Raw genomic sequence first — 27641 nt, 5'->3', positions numbered from 1 at the left:
TATTCTTGAGTCTGAAACAGGTTTTGCATGCTATGTATGTATTTGAAACCGCTTATAAAAAGCAAGCTTTAAGGAGGACTGTCTGGGGTTGTGGGTTCTTTATCTCAGAATAGGACACAGAAATATGTGTAGTTTATCCTACTCCATTTATTCACTGCAATTTTACCCTTAAGTGTCTTTAAAGAAGGCATTCTTTCTCTTGAGACAGATATTAAATGCACAGTAAAAGGTGGCTCAGACCCATATTATCAGAGTTAATAAAAATAAATAGACCATAATAGACTACAATAGACTACAAACAGAATTCTTTCCAAAAGGCATTTCCAACACAGACATTTTGTTTGTAAAAAGAATTCTAACCATGATGTCCTTTTCAAACCCCCAAATTTCTGTTATTATAACCAATATTGACAGAAAAAGCAAAACAGCAAGCATTCAAAATTTCAAATACCTGTCCCATCTTTGCATTTTCACATACAGATGCCTCATATGGAACTGAAATTTCTGGAGGAAACTCGTTGACATCCAGGATATTTATTATAACGTTGACTTTGCTGGTTAATTGTGGGTTACCTATAAATGATTTTTAGGAAAAAAGCAGTAAGGAAGACATTTTTTGTCAACCCTAGTGTTCATGAGCTGTCATAAACTGTTTTGATCCCAGTACTGTGACTTCTAACAGCCCTTGACTTCAATTTATTTCTGATTTGTACTAAGGAGAAATCAGAAGCAAACGTCTTATCTTTTTGTACCAGACTTTGATACATTACACTTCCTGTGGTAAGCAATCAGTCAACATGATTATGTTTATTAGAGCATAAATAAAAGAATTTGAATTATACTGTAAATAAAGATGCGAAGTTTTCTTAGACCACTTTTCATAGACTCTGGGGAAGACATTTCCAATGATTAAAACTGAATTGTGTTTTCCACAATGGAATGCAGAAAATCAGTACTTATTACTTAGCCGCTGTTTAAATCTACAAAATATTAAGGAAGTAAATGGAGCAAACCCATTTAGAAGATGGAGAAAAGTAAGATACAGAGATGTAAAGAAAAATCTTGATGAAAGCCAGACAAAGTAAGTGGTAAATTTAGCAGTGAAACATGTAAAGGTAGCATTCAACTTGCGGCTAAACAATTAGGCTGTTATAACTGGTTTTTCTTTAACTGCTTAAGTATTTTCAATTAGCAAATACTTTTGTGCAAAAGAAATGCTAAAAACCAGTATACATTATGCTTCTTTTCATTGTCATACTGTCTTGGGTTTAGCAGTAGCAGTCAGTTTTTCTCCTTCTTAGTAGCTGGTACAGCTCTGTGTTTTGACTTTTAGCCTGGGAACAGAGCTGATAACACCGATGTTTTTAGTTGTTGCTAAGTAATGTTTACCCTGACTAAGGACTTTGTGAGTCTCGTGCTCTGCCAGGGACAAGGGGAGGCCGGGAGGAAACAGAGACAGGACACCTGACCCAAGCTAGCCAAAGAGGTATTCCTTACCACAGCACGTCATGGCCAGGGAGGTAACTGGGAGTTACCCGGAAGGGCATGGGCTCTTTGGAGGGGTCGAACTCATTCGGCGGTGGTATTGTATTCTCTTCTCTTGTTATTTTCTCTTATCATTATTATAATTGGTGCTAGCAGTAGTGATTTGTGTTATACCTTAGTTACAGGGCTGTTCTTATCTCAACCCGTGGGAGTTACATTCTCTCAATTCTCGTCTCCATCCCTCAGGGAGCTGGGGGTGGGGGGAAGGAAAGAAAGAGGGAGAAAGAAAAAGGCGGGGGGGGGGAGTGAGTGGACTAGCTGTGTGGCTCGGTTTGAACCATGACAGTTCATTTTGGCAATCAACGTGGGGCACGAGGGGTTGAGATAACGACAGATCTGACTAGAGTGTGTCTAATCATATTTGTTATAAGCATTCATTGTTTTAGATTAATAGTCACTCATCACAATGCTGATTTATTGGCTTTCAAAGTTGTTCCTCTTGATCTCGCAGTCTCAGTATATCGTACCTTACTTAGCGCTGGTATTTGCTGTGGTAGGGTTTTTCAAGTGTGGGGGTTGGGCTAAGGTTCTTGTCTCATTGTACTTTATGGTAATGACTTGTAATACAATAGAATCATTGATCATGAAACTGATCTGGCTTATGTTCCCAGTGTGGTCACCACCTTTATACTTTGGGAGGTATTTAAAGGTGCTTAGCAATTACACATCTTTTTTCCTCCTTCTCGGGTGGTCAACCTGTGAAGGAGACATTCTTTTACCTTCCCAGCCCCCCTCTCAGACCATTTACAGCATTATTTTAGAGTTTTGAAGTTTTTGAATGGCCTTTTAATACTGCTGAGACCTGTCTGCTGATTGTGATGGGGATCACCATGTTGGCACGCATACGGAGTGTGTTTTGCCCACGACCATTTTGTCTGATTTCAAGAGTTAAGCAGAGTCAGGTTTGGGCCTTGTCTGGGGTTAAACGACGATATAGGAGGACCAAGAGATTTTCCCTGGGGCTGGACAGCCATGAGTGGCAGGGTGTGTGGGATAGTATGGGCAAGTATCTAGGTCAGTGGGCTCCTCCAGTACTTTGGAATTTCACCACTGAACAAGTGCAAAATCCGGAAAAAATAGTAAAACACTTAAATGAGGTGTGTGGTCAGTCTGGCCATACCAGAGATGGACAAATCATGGCAACGTGCTGGGGCTTGGCCTATGCTTACAGGGCCTTGTTCAACACTATCCAGCACCTTCAAAAGGAAAAATATGTCCCTGGATCTGAGCGTAAAGCAACAGTCAGCACAGCTACCCCAGCTCAAGCACCACAGCTACAAACCCCCCAGCGACAAGTACAGTCACTACCCAAACTTTGGCTGCAATGGACAGTGCAGCTACCCCAGCAATGGACAGCACAGCTACCCCAGCAACAAGTACAGCAGCTACTCAAACTTCAACTGCAACAGACAGTGCGGCTACCCTAGCTCCAAGCACAGCAGCTACACCACCCCCAGCAACAAGTACAGTCGCTACTCAGACCACAGTGATAATCACTGCAGCTAAACCAGAGGACCAATTCGTACCAAGATCAGTTACCCCTGTAAGCAAGAGAAAAAGCAAAAAAGAGGCAAGAAGTGTGAAGCAAGATGAAGAAACAATGTATTCACTACCCAGTCCAGCATCTGATCAGGAGTCATCATCACATGACGAAGAAGAAGAGGTGACTTCTTGACCTTGGACCTCAACCGAGCTACGGAATATGCAAAACCAGGGGAGCACATCATCACCTGGTTGTGCTGATGCTGGGACAATGGGGCCGATGGTCATGAACTAGAAGGTAGGGAAGCCAAGCAGCTGGGATCACTTGCTAGAGAAGGGGGAATTGACAAAGCAATTGCAAGAGAGAAAAAGAGGTGGCTCTTGGCAGCTGTGAAAGAAAGGTTTCCATACAAGGACAATGTTATGAGTCGTTCGGCCAAGTGGACTACTTTAGACAAAGGCATCCAGTCTCTGAGGGAATCAGCCATCGTAGAGATGATCTATTACATCAAGCCAAATAACAGGGATATACCCATAGACCCAGATGAAGTCGAATGTACACAACACATGTGGCGAAAACTAACACGGAATGCACCGTCATCATATGTCCATTCATTGGCAACAGTAACCTGAAATGACATAGTACCACTAACAGTGGATGAAATGATTCATAAACTCCAAGAGTTCGAAGACAATCTCACCCCTTCCATCATCTCAGCTGTGGAAAAACTGTCCCAGGATCTCAAACAATTGAGGGATGATCTATCTGATTTATCCAGCTCCTCACGTGTACCAACACACGTCTCAGCTATTAACAAAAGGTTTCCTATTCTTCGAGAGAGAAGATACAGGAGGTATACGCCACGGGCCACCCTATGGTTTTACCTGCGGGATCACGGAGAAGACATGACAAAGTGGAATGGAAAACCTACTTCAGCTTTGGAGGGACAGGTGAGTGAATTGAAGAGGGGAGCAAGGGCCAAGACTCATCATCCCACGAGAGCTGCAGCTTCAGTCTCTGGTGAGCAGGTTCCCAGATGGAGTTGAAGAGCTGATTTTACTCCAGCTCCTGTGATAACGAAGAATAATCCCTTTCAACATGACTTAAGTGTTCAACGTTGTGACAACTATTAGGGAGGCCCTGCCTCCAGCCAGGTGGAGGTAGGGGACAATCGGATTTACTGGACTGTGTGGATCAGATCGCCTGGCACATCAGTTCCACAGAAGTATCAGCCTCTAGTAGATACCAGTGCACACTGTACCCTGATGCTGTCAAGCTGTCAAGGGGTGGAATATTTCTGGAGTGACAGGAGAATCCCAAGAGTTGACTGTACGGGAGACTGAAATCAGCCTGACTGGGAGGAAATGGCAAAAGAACCCTATTGTGACTGGTCCAGAGGCTCCATGCATCCTCGGCATAGACTACCTCAGGAGAGGGTACTTCAAAGACCCAAAAGGGTACCGATGGGCTTTTGGTATTGCTGCTTTGGAGACAGAGGAAATTGAGCAGCTGTCCACCTTGCCTGGTCTCTCAGAGGATCCTTCTGTTGTGGGGTTGCTGGAAGTCGAAGAACAGCAAGTGCCAATTGCGACCACAACAGTGCACCAGCAGCAGTATCGTACCAACCGAGACTCCCTGATTCCTATCCATCAGCTGATCCGTAGACTGGAGAGTCAGGGAGTGATCAGCAGGACCTGCTCACCCTTTAATAGCCCCATATGGCCAGTGCGAAAGTCTGACGGAGAGTGGAGACTAACAGTAGACTATCGTGGCCTGAATGAAGTCACATCACCATTGAGTGCTGCCGTACCGGACATGCTAGAACTTCAGTATGAATTAGAGTCAAAGGCAGCCAAGTGGTATGCCATGACTGATACTGCCAATGCATTTTTCTCAATTCCTTTGGCAGCAGAGTGCAGGCCACAGTTCACTTTCACTTGGAGGGGTGTCCAGATCATTTGGACTTCCCCAGAGGTGGAAACACAGCCCTACCATCTGCCATGGATTGATCCAGACTGCACTGGAACAGGGGCAAGCTCCAGAACACCTGCAATACATTGATGACATTATTGTGTGGGGAGATACAGTAGAAGAAGTCTTTGAGAAAGGGAGGAAAATAACCCAAATCCTGCTGAAAGCCGGTTTTGCCATAAAACAGAGTAAGGTAAAGGGACCTGCACAGGAGATTCAATTTTTAGGAATAAAATGGCAAGATGGACGTAGACAGATCCCCACAGATGTGATCAACAAGATAACAGCAATGTCTCCACCAACTAATAAGAAAGAAACACAAGCTTTCTTGGGTGCTGTGGGGTTCTGGAGAATGCACATCCCAAATTACAGTTCAATTGTAAGCCCTCTCTATCATGTGACCCAGAAGAAGAATGATTTTAAATGGGGCTCTGAGCAACAACAAGCCTTTGAGCAAATTAAACGCGATAGTTCATGCAGTAGCCCTTGGACCAGTCCGGACTGGGCCAGATGTAAAAAACATACTGTACACTGCAGCTGGGGAAAATGGTCCTACCTGGAGCCTCTGGCAGAAAGCTCCAGGGGAGATTCGAGGTCGACCCCTCTGCTTTTGGAGTCAGGGATACAAAGGATCTGAGGCCAGCTATACCCCAGCTGAGAAAGAGATACTGGTAGCCTATGAAGGGGTTCGAGCTGCTTCGGAAGTGATTGGCACTGAAGCACAGCTCCTCCTGGCACCCCGGTTGCCCGTGCTGGGCTGGATGTTCAAAGGCAGGGTCTCCTCTACACATCATGCAACTGATGCTACATGGAGTAAGTGGGCTGCACTAATTACACAACGACCTCGAACAGGAAATCCCAGTTGTCCAGACATTCTAGAAGTCATCATGGACGGGCCAGAGGGCAAAGATTTTGGAATGTCACCAGAGGAGGAGGTGATGCATGCTGAAGAGGCCCCACCATATAACAAACTGCCAGAAAGTGAAAAACAGTATGCCTTGTTTACTGATGGGTCCTGCCGTATTGTGGGAAAGCATCGGAGATGGAAGGCAGCCGTATGGAGTCCTCGATGACAAGTTGCAGAAACTGCTGAAGGAGAGGGTGAATCGAGTCAGTTTGCCGAGGTGAAAGCCATCCAGCTGGCCCTGGACATTGCTGAACGAGAAAAGTGGACAGTACTTTATCAACTGTTGCTGAGTTGAGTAGCTCGAGAGAGGACACCTTTAACACCGGAGCGGGGGAGAGATCAGCGTCCAGGAGCCCCAACTCAGAGCGGCCAGAGCTACCGAGGGAGCTTCAAGTTCTCGACAGGACCTGCCCAGGAGCCGACTCACAGGGGGCGGAGCCAGGAGCAGCGGCACCAGCCCTGAGTGGTTAAAAACCTGCCCCAGGGAGCGCGGCAACCAGGAGCGGGGCAAACAGAGCAGGATGAGACAGTTTGCGCGGCAGTTCACGTGGGCAGGCGAGCGGGATGGTGAGCACCCATCGTATGGGCAGGGCCCGCTCTGGGAGCTCTGCTCTGGCTGCCCCAGCAGTGGCCATCGTAGGCACCCAGACAGAGCAGATGAGAGGGGAGGCTGCAGTGCAGGGCTCAGAGTGTAGAGGGTGCCTACACTGGTCTTGTGAGGGAAAGGAGCACGATGGGCAGGGCTGCACTCGGTGCTCCCTGGTGGAGGCCCTCCTGCAGCAGGGGCTGAGCTGCGGGATGCTGTTAGCGGGCTTCAAGATGTCAGGGTAGCTGACAGGAAGCAGGGCTGCTTGCTTCAGCCCCATACTGTGCGGGGGCCTCAAGCTTCCCCTCCAACTCATGAAGTAAAGAAGGAGGCCATCAACCCGGTAAACTGGGAACTGGTGACAAAAATAAAATAACAAAAGAAAGAGGAAAAGGGCAATTAAAAGCAAGAAGCTTCCTCCTAAATCTGTTGTCCCCACGCAGAACCACTTTGCTGTCCTGCAGGAGACTAAAGAGGAAACGCACTTGCACCACAAATAGCCAGATTATGCACGGGTTAAGATCTCTACTGGCGCTACAAAGAAAAAGCGGCGGGTCGTAGTAATAGGGGACTCTACTTTGAAAGGGACGGAAGCACTCGTCTGTCGGCCTGACCCCGTCTCAAGGGAGGTGTGCTGCCTACCAGGGGCACGGATCAGGGATGTTACAGAGAGGCTACCTGCTCTGGTAAGTTCCACGGACTATTACCAGCTCCTGGTGATCCATGTGGGTGCTAGAGATATAGGTAGTAGTAGACTGGGGACCATAAAGAAAGACTACAGAGCCCTGGGAGAGGTGGTTAGGGGCTCCGGTGCTCAGATAGTCTTTTTGTCAATTCTCCAGGACACAGGGGAGGACCAAGAAAAAGCTAGGAGGATTGGCCAGGTCAATAAATGGTTAAAAGGGTGGTGTCATTGTCAGGGGTTTGGGTGTCTTGAACATAGGACTGAAGTTAGTAGGCCAGGTCTACTGGGGGCTGGTGGAGCTGCTCTGGTAAAGAAGGGGAAGAACAGTTTTGGTAGGAGGCTAGCCAGACTGGTCCAGGAGGCTTTAAACTAGATGTGTTGGGGTAGGGGGGCATCATTCCATCCCAACACACCCAGTCAGTTGCCAGCGCCTATAATAAATGCTCGGAACAATGTAGATATATTCCAGCTGCTCCAGCCGACGAGCCGGCTTCAATTGGAGCTCGGCTCAGATGCCTCTATACAAACACCCGTAGCATGGGGAACAAACAAGAGGAATTAGAGATGTGTACACATCTACAGGGGTATGATATAATAGGCATCACAGAAACATGGTGGGATGGCTCCTATGACTGGAGTGTTGGAATGGAAACTTACAGGCTCTTTAGAAAAGACAGGCCCGACAGGCAGGGAGGGGGACTTGCCCTTTATGTTAGGGATAGGCTGGAGAGTATGGAACTCTGTCTGGGGGCAGGTGAGCAGTTTACAGAGAGTTTGTGGGTCAGGGTTAAAGGGAAAACAGCTGTGGGAGACATTACTGTGGGAATCTGTTACAGGCCGCCTGATCAAGGAGAACCTGTGGATGAAGCACTCTACAGACAGATAGGAAAAGCCTCATGCTCACAGGCCCTTGTACTCATGGGGGATTTCAACCACCCTGACATCTGTTGGAACGATGACACTGCACGGCACAAGCAATCCAGGAGGTTCCTCGATTGTGTGGAAGACAACTTCCTTCTGCAAGTAATAGAGGAGCCAACAAGGAGAGGTGCCATGCTTGACCTTGTGCTCACCAACAGGGAAGGGCTTGTTGAGAATGTGGTACTACAGGGCAGCCTTGGATGCAGCGATCACGAGATGGTCGAATTTGAGATCCCCAGGACAGTGAGAAGAGCGTGTAGCAAGCTCACTGCCCTGGACTTCAAAAGAACAGACTTTGGCCTCTTCAGGAGCCTGCTTAGTAAGGCTCCATGGGATATAGCCCTGGAGGGCAGGGGGGCCCAAGACTGTTGGTTGATATTCAAGGATCACCTGCTACAAGCTCAGGAGTGCTGCATCCCAACTAGAAGGAAGTGCAGCAGGAGAGCCAGGAGACCTCCTTGGATGGATAAGGAGCTGCTGAGGAAAATTCAAAGGAAAAAGGAGGCTTATAAAAAATGGAAGCAAGGACAGGCGGTCTGGGTAGAGTACAGGGATGTTGTCCGAGAAGTTAGGGACCAGGTTAGGAAGGCTAAGGCCCAGTTAGAATTAAACATAGCCAGGGATGTTAAGGATAATAGGAAGGGATTCTACAGGTACGTAGCAAACAAAAAACAGACTAGGGACAAAATAGGCCCCTGAGGAAGCTTTCGGGAGAACTGGCTACGCAGGATTTGGAGAAGGCTGAGGTTCTGAATGACTTCGCCTCGGTCTTCACTGGCAAAGGCTCTGACTGCACCACCCAGGTCTTAGAAAGTAGATGCAGGGGCTGTGAGAATGAAGACCTTGGGCCCACTCTGGGAGAGGATCTGGTTCGAGACCATCTTCAAAATCTGAACGCACACAAGTCTGTGGGACCTGATGGAATCCATCCGCGAGTCCTGAAGGAGCTGGCGAATGACGTTGCTAAGCCACTAGCCATCATATTTGAAAAATCATGGCAGTTAGGTGAAGTTCCCGACGACTGGAAAAAGGGAAATATAACCCCCATTTTCAAGAAGGGGAAAATGGAAGACCCGGGGGATTACAGACCAGTCAGTCTCACCTCTGTGCCTGGTAGAATCTTGGAGCACATTCTCCTGGACAACATGCTAAGGCACATGAAAAACAAGGAGGTGGTTGGTGACAGCCAGCATGGCTTCACTAAGGGGAAATCCTGCCTGACCAATTTGGTGGCCTTCTACGCAGGGGCTACAGAACTGATGGATAAGGGTAAAGCAGTTGACGTCATCTACCTGGACTTGTGCAAAGCATTTGACACTGTCCCACACAACATCCTTATCTCTAAATTGGAGAGATATCAATTTGATGGATGGACCACTCGGTGGGTAAAGTACTGGCTGGATGGCTGCACACAGAGAGTTGTGGTCAATGGCTCGATATCTGGCTGGAGACCGGTAATGAGTGGTGTCCCTCAGGGATCGGTGTTGGGACCGGTCTTGTTTAACATCTTCGTCGCTGACATGGACAGTGGGATTGAGTGCGCCCTCAGCAAATTTGCCGATGACACCAAGCTGTGTGGTCCGGTTGATACGCTGAAGGGAAGGGATGCCATCCAGATGGACCTTGACACGCTTGTGAGGTGGGCTGATGCCAACCTTATGAAGTTCAACCACGACAAGTGCAAGGTCCTACACCTGGGTCAGAGCAATCCCACGCACAGCTACAGATTGGGCAAAGAAGAGATTCAGAGCAGCCCTGCAGAGAAGGACTTGGGGGTGCTGGTCGATGAGAAAATGAACATGAGCCGGCAGTGTGCGCTCGCAGCCCAGAAAGCCAACCGTATCCTGGGCTGCATCAAAAGGAGCGTGACCAGTAGGTCGAAGGAGGTGATCCTGCCCCTCTACTCTGTTCTTGTGATACCTCACCTGGAGTATTGTGTGCAGTTCTGGTGTCCTCAACATAAAAAGGACATGGAACTGCTGGAACAAGTCCAGAGGAGGGCCACGAGGATGATCAGGGGACTGGAGCACCTCCCGTATGAAGAAAGGCTGAGGAAGTTGGGGCTTTTCAGCCTGGAGAAGAGAAGGCTGCTTGGAGACCTAATAGCAGCCTTCCAGTATCTGAAGGGGGCCTATAGGGATGCTGGGGAGGGACTCTTTGTCAGGGATTGTAGTGACAGGACAAGGGGTAATGGATTAAAACTTAAACAGGGGAAGTTTAAATTGGATATAAGGAGGAAATTCTTTCCTGTTAGGGTGGTGAGACACTGGAATGGGTTGCCCAGGGAGGTTGTGAGTGCTCCATCCCTGGCGGTGTTCAAGGCCAGGTTGGATGAAGCCTTGTGTGGGATGGTTTAGTGAGGGGTGTCCCTGTCCATGGCAGGGGGTTGGAACTAGATGATCTTGAGGTCCTTTCCAGCCCTAACTATTCTATGATTCTATGATTCTATACTGACTCATGGATGGTGGCAAATGCCCTGTGGGGATGGTGGCAAATGCCCTGTGGGGGTGGTTGCAGCAATGGAAGCAGAGCAACTGGCAACGCAGAGGTAAACCTATCTGGGCTGCTGCACTGTGGCAAGATATTGCTGCCCGGGTGCAGAACCTGGTGGTGAAGGTATGCCAGGTAGATGCACATGTACCCAAGAGTTGGGCCACTGAGGAACACCAGAACAATCAACAAGCGGATAAAGCTGCTAAGATTGAAGTGGCTCAGATGGACTTAGATTGGCAACATAAAGATGAATTATTTTTGGCCCAGTGGGCCCATGACACTTCAGGCCACCAGGGCACAGATGTAACATATAGATGGGCACGTGACCGAGGGGTGGACTTAACAATGGGCACTATTGCGCAGGTTATTCATGAGTGTGAAACTTGTGCTGCAATTAAACAAGCCAAACAGTTAAAGCCTGTTTGGTATGGAGGACAATGGCTGAAGTACAAATATGGGGAGGCCTGGCAGATTGACTATATCACACTCCCACCAACCCACCAAGGCAAGTGCCACGTGCTTACTATGGTGGAAGCAGCCACCGGATGGCTGGAAACATACGCCGTGCCCCACACCACTGCCTGGAACACTATCCTGGGCCTTGAGAAACAGATTTTGTGGCGACACGGCACCCCAGAATGAATTGAGTCAAATAATGGGGCTCATTTCCAGAATAACCTTACAGACACTTGGGCCAAAGAGCATGGCATTGAGTGGGTATATCACATCCCATACCATGCACCAGCCTCTGGGAAAATCGAACGGTACAATGGGCTGTTAAAAACCACACTGAGAGCAATGGGTGGGGGAACTTTCAAGCATTGGGATACACACTTACCAAAGGCCACATGGTTGGTCAACACTAGAGGACTGGCCAATAGAGCTGGCCCAGCCCAGTCAGAACTTTTACATATTGTAGAGGGGGACAAAGTTCCTGTGGTGCACATGAAGAATTTGCTGGGGAAGACCGTCTGGGTTATTCCTGCTTCAGGTAAAGGCAAACCCACTCGTGGGATTGCTTTTGCTCAGGGACCCAGATATACTTGGTGGGTAATGCGGGAAGATGGGGAATTCCGATGTATACCTCAAGGGGATTTGATTTTAGGGGAAAACAGCCAATGAACTTAATTGTATGCTGCTGCCTGATGTGTAATACTTTTATAGCCCATCAATTAGATGTCTTCAGGTCACCAGCGACTGGCCCTGACTTCCCTGCAACCATCATCCCAACAGAGAATGAATTCTGATAGAACCAGACAAGTTCTGCAGTGAAGGAACAATCAACAGCAGCAGGCAACGACCCAACACTGCACACAGCCTTTCCTGCCCTGAAAGACTGTTACAAGGGATGGAACCTGACATCATGGACTGAATGGACTCGACAGCATTATAGGGATTGGTCCATGCAGTAAGAAATGATTTCTTTGTCTCTGTGTGTGTGTGAATGTATATATATATATATATATATATATATATATATGTAAGAGAGATGGTATATTGAAAATGTGGGATCTGAGCATGACGTGAATGGTATGGAATAAGGGGTGGATACTGTCCTGGGTTTAGCAGTAGCAGTCAGTTTTTCTCCTTCTTAGTAGCTGGTACAGCTCTGTGTTTTGACTTTTAGCCTGGGAACAGAGCTGATAACACCAATGTTTTTAGTTGTTGCTAAGTAATGTTTACCCTGACTAAGGACTTTGTGAGTCTCATGCTCTGCCAGGGACAAGGGGAGGCCGGGAGGAAGCAGAGACAGGACACCTGACCCAAGCTAGCCAAAGAGGTATTCCATACCACAGCACGTCATGGCCAGGGAGGTAACTGGGAGTTACCCGGAAGGGCACAGGCTCTTTGGAGGGGTTGAACTCATTCGACGGTGCTATTGTATTCTCTTCTCTTGTTATTTTCTCTTATCATTATTATCATTGGTGCTAGCAGTAGTGATTTGTGTTATACCTTAGTTACAGGGCTGTTGTTACCTCAACCTGTGGGAGTTATATTCGCTCGATTCTCCTCCCCATCCCTCTGGGAGCCGGGGGCGGGGGGGAGGGAAGGAAAGAAAGAGGGAGAAAAAAAAAAAGGCGGGGGGCGGGGGGGGAGAGTGAGTGGACTAGCTGTGTAGCTGGGTTTGAACCACGACACCTAACAATACAGATAATCTTCATCACTGACTAGATGCATTTTATAAACAAGTTTATCTGCAAATGCAATGTGTGACAAAAGTAGATATAAATTCAGTACAAAGCAAACAAAATTCTCTTTTACTTTATGCTGAGACCTCTTGCAAGATAGCAGATACATAAAAAAAACAGTTTAGCTAGTGAGTAAAAAGGATAATTATTTTTTTTTTTTTGCATTTAAGAAGACTGGCAGCCACTATACAGTCAGCTATTCAAGAAATCTATGCTGTGAATGACAGTGGTGCAGGAGCAGCAGCATTAGGGTCATGGTTAAGTATAAAAACAGTTTTCTTAAATCTTCAGACATAAATCATAGAATCATAGAATGGTTTGGATTGGAACAGAGCTTAAAGATCATCTAGTTCCAAACCCCCTACCATAGTGAGGGACATCTTCCAATAGACCAGGTTCCTCAAAGCCACATCCAACCTGGCCTTGAACACTTCCAGAAATGGGGCATCCACAGCTTCTCTGGGCAACCTATTCCAGTGTCTCACCACTCTCACAGTAAAGAATTTTTCCTAACATCTAATCTAAATCTACCCTGTTCAATTCTTTCCTGTTAGGGTGGTGAGACACTGGAATGGGTTGCCCAGGGAGGTTGTGAGTGCTCCATCCCTGGCGGTGTTCAAGGCCAGGTTGGATGAAGCCTTGTGTGGGATGGTTTAGTGTGAGGTGTCCCTGTCCATGGCAGGGGGGTTGGAACTAGATGATCTTGAGGTCCTTTCCAACCCTAACTATTCTATGATTCTATGATTCCCCCTTGTCCTATCCCTAGATGTCCCTATAAAAAGCCTTTCTCCAGCATTCTTGTAGGCCCCCTTTAGGTAATGGAAGGCTGCTATAAGGTCTCCTTGGAGCTTTCTCCAATGATTTCCTAGTTAAGTAGGACCAGCTGCAAGTGAAGTGTGCTTTACCTTACAAGTGGTGGATAAATTCACCATCCTACAAACTCAGCTTGGAATCTAAGAAAAGGAAAAAAAAAAAAAAAGCCACAAAACCGCACTACCCAAATCACAGAGTATTTGTAGTTCCTTCCTATGAACATATCTAACTATAGTGAACATATCTAATAGTATCTCTTTGAATCCTCATTAATTTTCAACGGTGCATCATCCCTATGTGCAGAATGTCTCTAAAGAAAGGCATAGTGAAGTATGAATGAAGAAAGAGTTTGGTCTAGCAGTTGAGAATTAGGCAGTGATTCTTTAGAAGCCCCAAAAGCCAGAAGAAATCTTGATCACTTGCTCACAATTGAATTACTTTTTATAACGAGAAACAAAAAAGTACTAAGAAGTTATTTTAGTCAGTAGAGAGCAGAACCTCAACTCTGAATACACAGGGATCAGAAAATCTTGGAGCCGGTCAAGTTCACTCAGTTATTTGCAGAAACAGTCTAACTTAAAAATTCCCTCCTAGCCGTGCTTGCTGCAAAGAACACAGCAACTCACATGCAATAGCTCAGGTTTTCTTTTAGTTTTTGTGTGTTTATTTTAAGGTACAGCAGTGAACAACAGGAATTCAGGATACATTCGTCAAAAACATTAGATTAATGCCTTGCCACTAAAGTATGTTAATTTGTTTCCTTTTAGAAATGTGTTAACAGTAAAACAATGAACATTCAAAATTTGTGCATGATGGACGTAACAGATATTAGCTGATGATGATTTCTATTACACGTCATTTTTTTAAGAAGCATTTTGTAGACTATTATTTTTTCTAAGTATCCTACGTAAATTAGTTTTTCAGCTTTTTAGAACAGTGGGACTGTATTGAACAAAGGGATTTGACATTTTGCCTTCCCTCAAAATCATGAAGGGATAGCATGCTTTGGAAATACATAGGAATGTGAGTATGCTTTTTACATTTATTTCTCAGTGAGGGTCTGCGATTTATTTTCTGATTCTTTGAAAGATATATTAGAAGGCCAAAATCTCCTTTGTAAGTATTTTAGCAAGGTAGAATTTTACCTTTTATAAACAATTAGCAAAAATAAAATATGAAAGTAAACAGAATTACTAAAGCATAAGATGGACTTATTTCTGGATTTCAGTTTGTTTATGTGGTTAATTTTCTTTATGGTTTGCCTGATACCAGTTGAACTACTCAGGTATGTAAAGGGAGATTACAAGGATATCATGTACAGCTTTGAATTCATATATCATTACAAAGATCTGTAACACTTGATGTGAACAAAGATGAAGAATTGCACTTCAAATACCACTTTGCTGACTTGACCTCCATTTTTTCTGGTTTTGTTTTGTTTGCTGTTTGTCTCAAAACTGTATCTTTTTGAGCCCTTTGAGCAGAATAGTGACATGCACGCTGGTATCAGTAATAAGTCACTGAAAACATCTGCTCATGCCTTTTGAACAGAGACTACACAGATAAGAAGACAAGTTGTTAAATCATTAGCCTAGGAATTAAGAAACTGATTTCAGGTTTCTACCTGTAAGATACAAGCAAATTAGTTATCTGCTTCTTTCCTCGATTTCCTTGTCTGTAAAGACGTCGACAACCTTGTTTTCTTCTTTTGCTCAAGTACAATCATCTGTTTACATCTTCATGGTTCGAGGATATTACAGTAGTAGAAAATATGTAAAATGCTTTGACTAGTAAACTTTTGAAAATCCAAGATATCTAAGAAAATAGATACTGACCATCAAGGAGAACTGGTGATTCCTTAATCCCAGTTATGGTATGCAGATAAACCCAATTTGAGATTTAAGATGAAGTTTCTTTAGTATTCACAAAATTTGGGCCTAGACTTAGAGAGCTGGTAAGTTGGTTTGGACAGGAAGGATTACAGATACATTTATTTACAACTTTTAACTAGTGCCTTGAGAACGGGAAGGCAGAAATCAGATCTTATGCATCTTATCTATTTCCTTTTTTTTGTAAGATGCAAAAAACATTCCCGTATTAGCTAATTTATAGCACAATGGGGAACCTTCTGAGCACTAGACTGCGATTTTTGTACCATTATGTTCTTACAGCAGCCCTTGGCACAGTTTGGCCTGGGGCAACTAATGGTCTTGCAGACAACTCACATGCAATTGCTGGGTGTTAGTATGGGTGAGGCATCACTTACAAAGAATCAGTTTACATGTGGGCAATCTGTTTGGAAGGTAAGAGTGTTTAATGGCAGAGAAATAGACTATTCGGTGCCAGTTGGCCTTTGTGCTTGAAACAAATGCAAGACATGTTTAATTTATTAGCTTGGACAGAGTCTGTGGGATCAAAAATACGCAGGATCAGAAACCGTGGAGGCTGCTAGGGTGTTGACTTACTCTGAGAAGGGAAAAATAACTCTACAATGAAATATAGTGAGGGAACAAAAGGAATTATGGCGAAATAGGGAAGTGAAATGGGGAAAAAAAAATGAATGCGTGAATACATCTTGCCCTTGATCATGCACTTAGTTCTATATAAAGGCTGATTTTTATTTCTCTGGATGAGTAAGGGACCTTCTACATTGAGCTGCCTTCACGTCTGTGTCATTATCTGCATGTCAGCAGAACAGTCATTCACCTCCCACTTAAAAAGATCGCTACTTTGGGTCAGGCTTCTTAACAAGGGTGAAATAAAGTTATGGTGTCTTGTGTTAAATATGACAGAAGGCTATCCATCACTTTATGCTGGGTACACTTCCAAGATGTTCTCAAGAGTCAGTTGTGCTGTTTTGTGTAGACAGATTCCCAGACAGTGTTTAGATCTGATGTTTTTCAGGGTTATAAATAAAGATCACAGTATAATGAGACATGGTCAGAGTTGGTCATTGCATGACTTGAGTACTTCCCATTATTACAGTTCCCTATATGTGGAATCAGCAGCTACTGTCCATTTGTAAGATATATTGTTTTATTGCTGGGTAACCGTGACTTCCCTGGTTGTGAGTGTATAAGTTGACACAACCAAGCCAAGGACAAGCAGATTTCATAATTAGCTCTTTGCTAAGGGTTCAAATTTTGCCTCTGTTCAAGCTGCCAACCTGTACCAGGCAATGTAGGCAGGGGCAGGATCTAGAATTTTGGGGAAAAATGATCTTAGCATATACACATATATTTATATGTCAGATAAGTGTAGAACAAGGACAGTGGACATGAAATCATTTACAAATTCCCAAATAATCAGGTTTTTGAACAAGACTTCCTTCCCTCCTCTTTCCCCCTCCATAAAAGGCAATGTCAGCAAAGGTATTATCAAGTATCATAGAATCATAGAATGGTTTGGGTTGGAAAGGACTTGAAGGTCATCTAGTTCTAGCCTCCTTGCCATGGGCAGGGACACCTTCCACTAGACCATATCACCCAAGGCTCTGTCCAACCTGGCTTGAACACTGCCAGGGATGGAGCATTTACCACTTGGAAGCTTGTTCCAGTGCTTCACCACCCTTACAGTAAAGAACTTCTCCCTCGTATCTAACCTGAACTTCCCTTATTTAAGTTTAAACCCATTACCCCTTTTCTTATTGCTACAGTCCCTGACGAAAAGTCCCTCTCTGGCATCCTTATAGGCCCCCTTCAGATATTGGAAGGCTGCTATATAGCCAACTAAGTAATTCTCTGCTGCCTCATTTTTTAAATCTATTCCATTAAAATTATAAGTTCTGGTACTTTAGTACTAACAATATTCAGATTTATCAGCCTCTAAGAAAAGTCTACATGGCACATCCATGTCAACATTTACATATATCATTTGCACGCTGCTATACTTAGCTATCTAAACTGCATGCCATTTACAACATTGTTTGAAAAGTAAAGTGATTATTTGAAAGTCATAATATTACTTTAAGACTTTAGTGGCTGTTTACATATATCATTTGCATGCTGCTATACTTAGCTATCTAAACTGCATGCCATTTACAACATTGAAAAGTAAAGTGATTGATTGTTCAAAAGTCATAATATCACTTTAAGACTTTAGTGGCTGTGAGAAAAAAATGTAACACAAGCATCAACTGTGATTCATACACAGTTTCATTTTGAAGCTACAGAAGAACCAAGAGGAACAATGACACAGAAGACCTCAGGGCTAAGGCACAGGCAAGGAGTCCATGTAAGCCTACTCATAAGCTTGGCATCATTTTCCACATACAGGAGAATGACAGGAAAGTCAATTTAATTTGGTTTTCTCTCTGATTTGATGGGGATAAAGCTGGCAGAGTTTTTTTATAATTGGCCTGTTTAAGAAAAGGTAATTTGCAGAATGACCATTAGGATGTGTTTAAAGGGTGAGGGGTTTTGTTGTTACTGTCTCACACTGAGAAAGCAAAATACACATTTTAGCAATAAAGTTTTTTTTAAATAACAGAGCTTAATAAAACTATGACTAGTTTAGAGTGTGTTTAGTTTAAAGAGATAAGGTAATGGAGAGTTGAAATACTTAGCTAACAGCAGCATCTATTCCTGAGGCAAGTTATGCAACTAATTGCAATCCTGGGCCACTTTCCTTAGTTAATCATGTATATGGTAAGACACACTTCAGTGCACTTTTTCTCTAATAAGAGATGGCAGTTTCAGTGTTTCTACATCAGCACTAAACAAGTGGAATTTCTATTTTTATTTTTTTTAGCAGAAATTCTTCAAATATAACATTTTCCTGCTTCTGCAGCCCACTGATGTCAACAGAAAGATGTCTGTGGCCGTTAAGTGACCCTTTGAATACAAAGACTTGTATTCAAAGGTATTCAAAGGGTGGTATATGTCTATGAGAGTTCCGGTTTGACATAATCATGAAAGAGGAATGCTACACAGAAGGATGGCAATGGAGAAAGCAGGTACATAATACAGCAGCAGAAGGGAACTCTTATTTAAAAAAAGACCCTGAAAATACTCAGAAGACACAAACACAAGAAATGAAAAAAAAAACCCACCACAAATCATGCAGGAAAAGAAAACAAGTAGTTAGGCTTAAAATCTTGGGTAGAGAGAAAGCACGAGAGCAGAGATGCAGCACACAGGCTGATTCATTTAGGGCCTTAAATCTTGACTCAGTTTTAGTGTACTTTTTGTGTGGGAATTGAATGAGTCTTCAAGTTCTTTTGCCTCCAAAAAGCAGATTGACAGACCTGTTATTTGACTCACCTAATTTCATATGGTATGAATTATAAAATCAGAAATCAGAATTGAAAGGCCTTCGTACAACTCCTCTTGCTCTTTTTGCTGACAATATGCTTTTCACCTTCTAAAGGAGCTGTGCCTACATGAGCAATACTAGAAAAACTTTAAGGGCTCTTTGAACATCAAACTTCGTTTCATAGTGCGTCTGGCAAAATGATATTTACTGAGCCTTCTTAAATAATCTTTCAGCAATATATGCATTCTTTGCAGTATATTTATGTCTGAGCACTACATTCTGGAAAAAAACACTTTAGCATATTAATTCAGTTTGTGTCATACTTACTAACTTTACTTGCAATTATAGAGAAATTGTACTGTGCTGTGCTTTCTCTATCCAGTAATTCATTAGTAGCAATGGTTCCTTCAGTAGCATCTATTGTAAAGTAGCTGTCCACGTCATTCTTCCAATCGATGAAATATCTGTATGGGAAAAATATTAAACAAAGTAGATGCAAATGTGCAAAGATTACTCATTTATCATAACAACAGCCTAGCTAGCTCAAGTTTTGTTTTGTTTTTTTTCTTCCCAGCCTTTACAACACTTGCAGGAAGAAGACAGTAAAGGGTGATTTGTTTATTTATTTTTTTTCAGTGTTGGAATGCTCAAGGGAAAATGGGATATAATAAAAATTTAGTACTTCCAGTGTTCAGATTCTTTGAAAAATTTGAGCTTCCAAGAAGATGATGCACAGCTTCTGTGTTCCTGATTACTTATACCAGTCACTTTGGACAGCACTAGATAGGCTTAGACGGAAAAGAGGAAGGATATATGAAATAGTGCTAAAGGTATGTATAGTGATGGAGAATCCAGTGCTGGATCAAGATCCACTGGATCAGATCCAGTGTCTTTACACCCATTTGTAGCTGCAATAGGCTGGAAGTATCCTCAATGGGCTTGCAAAGTGTCCTAGTTGATGTACATGGGCTGTTGGCACAGTCTACACAAAGGTCCCCCATCTGAAGGATGTTGTCAGAGTCACAGTATGGAAGGTGGAGAAGAGTGCACTTATACCCCCGCATATATAGGAGGAATAAAAGGCTCTTTGTCTTTGGGAAGAATAGGCAACTTCCATTTTGACTGGAGCTGTGAGTAACAAGGTAATGCCACTGTTTTTTTATTAATCTCCTGAGCCTTCGTTTGTCAAGAACTATGACCACAGAACAGATTCAAACCTCAAAATGTGTACTTATTTGCTATTTTTCCCTAGCAAGGATGACAGCAGAGATGTACTTGTAAACATAGCTGCTTAAAACCAATCAGATAATTATTCCAAACCCATTTCCCTTAAATGCTGATTAATTTAAACGTCTGTTTTCACACTTGCTGCTACTGTTTGTAGTCACAACGGAATAATGATTTTGCTGATGCAGTGCCGTCAGCTAATAATTTCCTTTTCATTGTTAGTCTCTTCATACCTTGATGATGCTTCTCAAAAACTAGGCAGGATGAAATTGAGAAAGCCATTTGTGAACAGTAGGCAATAAGAACAAAATTACATTCAACAGCAGTACATTTAGAAAATCATAAAGGCCAAAGGACCATTCCTATGACACCTCATTGCACGTAAACCACTAAGGATAAGATTAAAGGCTACTATTTCCTCCTCTGATCAGTGTGATTTATGAAAATAATGTATAAGAAATGCAATGATAAATACTGTGTTTACTGCTGTAGAAGGAAGCAATGGTAGAAAGGGGTATATGGACTATTCCCAAAGAAAATATCTCAAATTGGGACTCAAGAATGCCATAGCTCAGGAAGACTTGAGTAGTGAAAACATCACAGATAAGGCAACATGCTCCTTTGGAGACACTTTGTCTAATCCAAATCACAAGAATATCCTATCTGTAGATGAAATAGGTAATTTCATCAATTGACAGGCCTCATTACGAGTTCACTGCTTCAGTTGAAAAGCCTCAGAAATTATTTGCAAAAGGCAACATGTATCTTTTTACACAGCTGAGCAGCCACATTTCCTGAATACGATAATATTGTCCACCCACATTTGTAATTTCAATCTCATTTTTCAAAATTTGGTTGACAATAGAAATTACAAATATATATATTTATTAGAAAAATCATTACACTGAGATACTCTTTCAGCAATAGTAAAATTATTCGTTCAGGCTTTGCATGTTTAATAATAGTCATATATATGTCTTACATATTTTACATATAGTGTATTATATGTTACTTTATATATATATAATAATTTAATAATAATTTCTTCCAAAATTCATTATGAAACCAGACACAAACAAATGGGATCAAAACATGAGAAAGTAACTTTGCTATCTTTCCCCTTCGGAAAATTAGCTTTGTCTAAGTACTCTACACACAGTATGAGCCAATGAAGAAACTACAGGACCTAGTTCAAAGCACAGTGCAGGTGGTAACCTCCTTCATCAGGAGGCTTTAAAACTGCAGAAAATATATTCAGTTTGAACACTGTTGTATTTGAAGTTGAGTTCAAGTACAAATATTTGCAGGATCAGAATCTCATAGTCTATCTGCAAGCATTCACAGAAGTGATTAACTACACATACAAGCCCAGTATGCTTACTCCTAAACATAAGCATCAGCAGGATCAAAGTCCACAATAAGGGTTGCAAGACTAGAACGACTCCTGCTGATACTAACAGCAGAATGCTTCTTGGCTTTTATGGAAGTGGAGTCTGTGGGAATTGAATAAAAACAACTGTAGCCTTTCTTCCGAATTCATTGTCTTTGCTTGCATTAGCACTGTGGAAACTATTATGCCAGCATTCTTAGCATTAGTTTTGAGGTTTGTTTTTTGCTTCTTGTTTTGTTTTGTTTTGAACTGTGGCTTTATCATTAAAAATATCTCTTCGTTCTCTTGCCATGTGCTGCATATATGGTAAAGTTAGGGTGGAACAGACAGTCATTTCAGCTCCTCTCATCCTAAGAAGCAATATATTTGACTAGACTACAGAGGGAAGAGTAGGAGGAAGTGTTAGAGATGTATTGCCTAAAATACATATTTACTGGAAAACTACAAACAAGCAGCCATTCTTTCTCCTTTCATTGGTTGTCCATGTGCAGTACCCATGGAAATGTATCTGGCAGAAGATCCTTTTATAGACAGCACTTTTGGACATCATATTGCTCCCAGCTACTTCAGGAGTCTGTAAGGCTTAGTAGAAGACAGAATGGGACCCCATATGGCTGCTTTTCAAACAGGAATTCTGGGGATAGCCCAATGGAAGATTGCCTTAGGTATAGGTTCTAAAAGAAATATAGTTTCTTTTTACAGCACTCTTACATACAGTCTGATGCTCAATGTAAGAAGCACAGCAACAGTTAGTATCTTTTCAAGGGCAATAGTATTGCCTGAGCTCTGTCTTTTACTTGCAAAAAATGTTTTCGAGAGCAGAAGAAATGGGAAAACAGTCTCCAAACAGAAAAATTAGTAACTTTCCAGAGATAAATCCAGGTATCTGGGATATAAAGCCTGCCATTTCTTGTTAGATTGTGACAAGAAGAGGAACATGGTTGAAATACTGATATTAGGACAGCTGTCTAGATCTTCTAGTCAAGGTCTAGCAGTTTGAAGAAACTGAGTTTGGTTTGTTTGACTGCTTGGAGTGCCCGCAAGACAGATCATGGATAAGTGCACTAATTCCAAAAGGCAGCTCCATCCTTGAAAAGTTAGGGGAGAACTTACTTGTTGATATAGGACACAGCAGCATTCTTTTTCAGAAACATCTGAGCAGGCCTGTCTGGTAGTTCTGAGTAACAGGACATTGATACAGTTCATATTCATTTAGAAGGAAGAAACTTTGAACAATATGTCTCCCTGAATTCTTCACAGCAGAGAACTGTATCTCAGATTATATTGTTGAAAGCAATTATATAATACTATATTGAAGGTGTGGCATAATTGTGGAAGGATATATCTTTGCTAACACTGTCTGAATGTTCTCAAGAATAATTATATTTCTACATCAAGTATTATACAAGAGAGAATGGAAATATTTGGTTTATAAAATTATGACATTCAAGTCTGTAAGACTCTCATCCAGAGCAATACAAAGACAAACTGCCCTTATATGAGCTCCAAGAATAATTTTCATTCATGACTAAATGGCAAAGATGTTGTGTAGCTCATGGGATCTCACAGAGCACTCTCCCAAAAGACAGCTCATCTTTTGAAGAGCAGAAAACAATGGGGAAGACTGTGTTGACTTTAGCTGCAGCATAGAAAATAGCAGAGTGCTTGCCGGAGCACTGTTGAATCCATGAGTGTCGTCAGATCACCCTTGTGAGGATAATGGGAACTCTGGGCCGCCAAGCAGAAAACTGTAATCACTTCAGGCTGTTATACCATGAATAAAAGAACTGGACAGCTGTCCTGCTGCTGCTATGGAAACACATGACAACATGCTCAGGAGGGAAGAAAGGTGGAAGGATGCTAAGTAGGCTGTGAAACTCAGGACTAGGGGCGAGGTTTTTTTGTCTTAAATATGTGGAGGGGAAGACTTCTGCCTAGCATGGATGGCCTTGGGAACACTGGGGATCCATCCTCATCAAAAGTTTATGAACCTTGCCGAAGTCTTTCTATGTTGTTCTGTCTTGATAGTGACAGCAGTTGTGACACAATGCAGCAGAAATATAACACCATGTAACAAATAACAACTTTTTTTTTTTCTTTCTTAGTTGATGCTTAAGCACAACGCAGAGTATGCATTTGTGTGTGCCCATGCAATGGCCCTTTGTGGTGAGACAGAGACAGCCCAATGTATTTATTCTTGCTTGTACTCTCATGTAGCTGTTATGTCCATCCATCCTGAGAAGCAGCATCCAGGTCTCAGACAAGCTGCTTTGACTTTATTTTAGACTGAAAGGTGTCAGAGACTAATTGAAGGAGTAAAGTTGCAATACCTTGCCTATATATGCCTGCCTGCACTCATAACTCCTAAAAAGTAAAAGCACAAGCAGCAACATTCTTGCATAGCTCTGCCATATCACTGCCTGTGAGACACATGAAGGGACTCATGAATCTGAATTAAAAATATTTGCTTCCAGAAGTTTTCTTTCTGATACTGGACCTGAAAGATGAATAGATGGAGCACTTGTTAACATGGTTAAACTGACCATCTGCAATGTAATATGCAGTACTTAAAACTTGTTTGTGATATTACAGCCATGCAATTAAAGCCAGCAAATTAGCAAAGTAAGACATATTTAACTAGTATTTTAGAGGAAGAGAAGATTGCTTTAAAGCTAGACTGTGAGGATTAAAGCCAAATGGCACAGAAGTAAAATTTTACAGGTTCAACCTTAAAGAAAGATAAAATACCAACAGTAGATATGGTACAGTCATGGTAAGCACAAGCAGAAGAGCTCTGACCTTCCCAAACTGCTGAAAGGAACAGTGAAGAAAAGATACTGTCTACACCCTTTGTCACTGTTGATTTAGTAAGCAGGGAGGAGAATGACGGATCACGCCTCTAAAGATGCTATTAAGCTAGAGGCACTCAGACCAAATTTGCTCCTGCTGCAACAGCATACATATGGAATTTTTTTTTTAAAGAGCAAAGCATGTTGTTTGGTTGGAACTGGCATGAAAATGGAAAGGAATCATCCAATTCAGTGAGCAAATACATTTAACATTTAATTACTGGCTTTCCTTTTTGTTCTTTTGTTTCATTGTTCCACAGTAGGAAACAGTAATTGTGATCAGCCTCCTAAAAGAAGAAAAGAAAAAAACTCCAAACAAAACAACAATAAATAAATGTAAAAAAACCCACCAAAACTGCAAAATTAAAAAAAAAAAAAAACAAAAACAAAACCCCACAACAAGGAAATAACCAAGCAAGCAACCAAAAAAAACCCCAAACAACACAAAAAATGAGGGAGGCATTCCTTCAATTTTTGTATTTGATACAGAGTTTTCATACATAATCTGTCCTACATCACCATAAATATTCTCTTTGTATTTCAATTTCTATTGAAAATTTTTACCTTAAACAGACCCAGGTGGTGAATCTTAGAAAAAACAAAACACAAATTTTCTTTGTTATACTCTGAATGAGTTGGCTGGCAACCCCAGTTTAGAAAGCATGCAATTACTCCAACTACAGCTTGCCAAACCCAATTCTTCTGGAATGAAAATTTTAGATGCAAGAAAATTCCTGATGTGATGGGATAAAAAGAAGTATCATTTCTAAGAGAAACTATGTTCTCAACTATGCTTTTCCAACCCACTAGTTTTTCCTATTTCAAGTATGCACTTAATGTTTTTTCTGTAACTGAAGCATATTGGAAGGAAGAAAGATCCTTCTTTTCACTTTTTGTAGTTTTGTGACTGGCTTTTTAAGTTTAGTTAAAAAACTAAATTGCTTTTTAAGTTTAGTTTCACTGAAGGTGCTCTTCCACTGGGTCACTGCATTCTTGCCCAGATGCTCTGAAAAGACCCCATGGCTCCGGAGAGTAGTGGGAGGAGGAGAAGCTGCAGCTCTCAGATGAATAAAGGCACCTCTGGTAGTGCTAGTGTGACCCTGCAGACACTTGAGGAGCTGGCTGTGATGCAGATCTTGACTTTGGCAATTCAGTCTCCTGAGGTAAAGGCAACACTCCTGGTCCAGGCAGAATAGCTTGTGTCTTTTAGTGCTTGAAACTGGGTTAATATTACCTACTTGAGAGATTTCAGATTGACTGCTTTGGGAGAATTGCTGCTGAAAGTAGTTCTGATGGTAAGGAGCAAATGAGCAATATGTATGAAATGTTAATATACGCAAATTAGCTACTCTGGACTAAGAATCTTAAATGATTAAGGGAATGAAAGAATTTACAGACTTTTTCTGCTTTGAGGGGGAAAGATCATGGGAAGAAATGGGAACAACAAAAACAATAAGACAAAGTTAACACTGAACTTCAAAGGGGGAAAGGGTAACTGTCATTGTAATTTCTTTCTTATAACTGAAGGCTACATCTTGTATCACATAAAATAAAAGATCAGTAGGCCAAGATCCTCATAGATAGCTTAAGTGACTGACTTCAGAAGATAAGGACGCAAATGATTCCTCTTTTTCTTATTAAATTACCTGGTGCCTCAGTGCAAGGAGTACCCTCTGGTTAAAAATGACAGTGGCAATACGAGTTCAGCACAACTGGAAACTAGGCTTTTGAAAGTTAATGTCTTCTGGTCATTCTGCCTTTGTACAAAATAAACATTTCCTACAGGAAAAAACAAAACAACAAAACAAACAACCCAAACAAACTTTTCTGAAGAAGAAATAACCTGTTTAATAGAGGTAATTTCTAGAAATATTTTAACTTGTCTCAGCTCACACTTTACTGATGTAAAGCACACTTCTTTATCTGGTGCCTATAGATAGTGCAGATAGAACACTGGTTTTGGGGAGAAAAATGTTACAAAGAAAGGTGAGGGATGAAGCAGCAATTTTCTGCAATGTGATAGACCACTATTTGTGTACATGACCTTAATCTGTGTTCACTTTAAGTTTTATTTAAATACTGAACTGCAGGTAAATGAAATTCAGAGTTCATGCCAACCTGGGACAGTTAAATACTACACATCATATCAGAAATAACAGATGGGTGTCATGGTTTAAACCCAGCCACACAGCTCGTCCACTCACTCCCCTCCTTTCTTCCCTCCCTCTACTCCCGGAGGGACGGAGAGGAGAATCGAAAAGAATGCAACTCCCACAGATTGAAATAAGAACAATTTAGTAACTAAGATATAACACAAATCACTACTGCTACCACCAATAATAACAATAAGGGAAATAACAAGAGGAAAGACTACAATGCCTCAACACCAGCCGCCTGGTAACTCGCCCCCCCACCCCCCACCCCGACCGATACCTAGTCCAGCCTCACAGTGAACTAGCCCTTCTGGGTAACTCTCCGTTACATCCTGGGCATGACGTGCTGTGGTATGGAATACCTCTTTGGCTAGCTTGGGTCAGGTGTCCTGTCTCTGCTTCCTCCTGGCCTCCCCTTGTCCCTGGCAGAGCATGAGACTCACAAAGTCCTTAGTCAGGGTAAACATTACTTAGCAACAAATAAAAACATTGGTATTATCAGCTCTCTTCCCAGGCTAAAAGTCAAAACACAGTGCTGCACCAGCTACTAAGAAGGAGAAAAACTGACTGCTACTGCTAAACCCAGGACAATGGGAATCTAAAAAAAGAAACATAAGTGATGAAAAAAATGAGACATGGTATTGGTCTACAGATAGCTGAAGGGCTTAACCCTGAGAAAGGAAAGTTATTTTGTTCAGCCCAGAAAATTGGAGGGGAAAATTTAAGATGGGGAAATTAATGTTAGACAGCAAAATCCTACTGGCAGTGATGTATATTATGCTGCACGTAAGAGGAATGGTACTAGATCTGTCACTTGGCACTGCAAAGCTAAACCAGGTAAAGTAGTAGAGACTGTGCAGCAAGTGAAAATTCTAAAAAGATGGAATGAATAATCCTATTAGTCCCTGTAATGCTAAACTCTTGATATATAATGGGAAAGATGTTAATCATAGAATCATAGAATAGCTTGAGCCAGAAGAGACCTTCAAATGTCATCAAGTCCAAGCCCCTGCAATGAGCAGATTATACTCAATTACAAATCTGGTCTTAGGTGCAGCTCCAAATATTTTAAAATATAAACACAGAAGTTGAGGTTTGCGAAAGCATGCAAACAACTTTGTGTCCTCCAAAATCCCATCCTTCCACTGAAATTTCCTTCTTACAAATCTCAAGATG

The 27641-nt window shown here is 42.4% G+C and overlaps 1 protein-coding gene across 1 annotated transcript in view; it reads right to left on the bottom strand.

The window, feature by feature from the left end:
- Positions 1 to 27641, bottom strand: part of CDH12 (cadherin 12) — a 225002-nt gene that overhangs the window by 9221 nt on the left and 188140 nt on the right. The window contains exons 8-9 of the mRNA XM_065669300.1: positions 19174 to 19310; positions 452 to 573 (exon numbers count right to left, since the gene is read on the bottom strand). Of these exons, the coding sequence (XP_065525372.1) occupies positions 452 to 573; positions 19174 to 19310 (259 nt within the window). The remainder of the gene's footprint in view (positions 1 to 451; positions 574 to 19173; positions 19311 to 27641) is intronic.

Source organism: Lathamus discolor, chromosome 2, assembly GCF_037157495.1.
Source record: "Lathamus discolor isolate bLatDis1 chromosome 2, bLatDis1.hap1, whole genome shotgun sequence".
Taxonomy (NCBI): Eukaryota; Metazoa; Chordata; class Aves; order Psittaciformes; family Psittacidae; genus Lathamus; species Lathamus discolor.
Note: the sequence above shows the minus strand (reverse complement) of the source record. Positions and strands in the feature narration are given on the sequence as shown.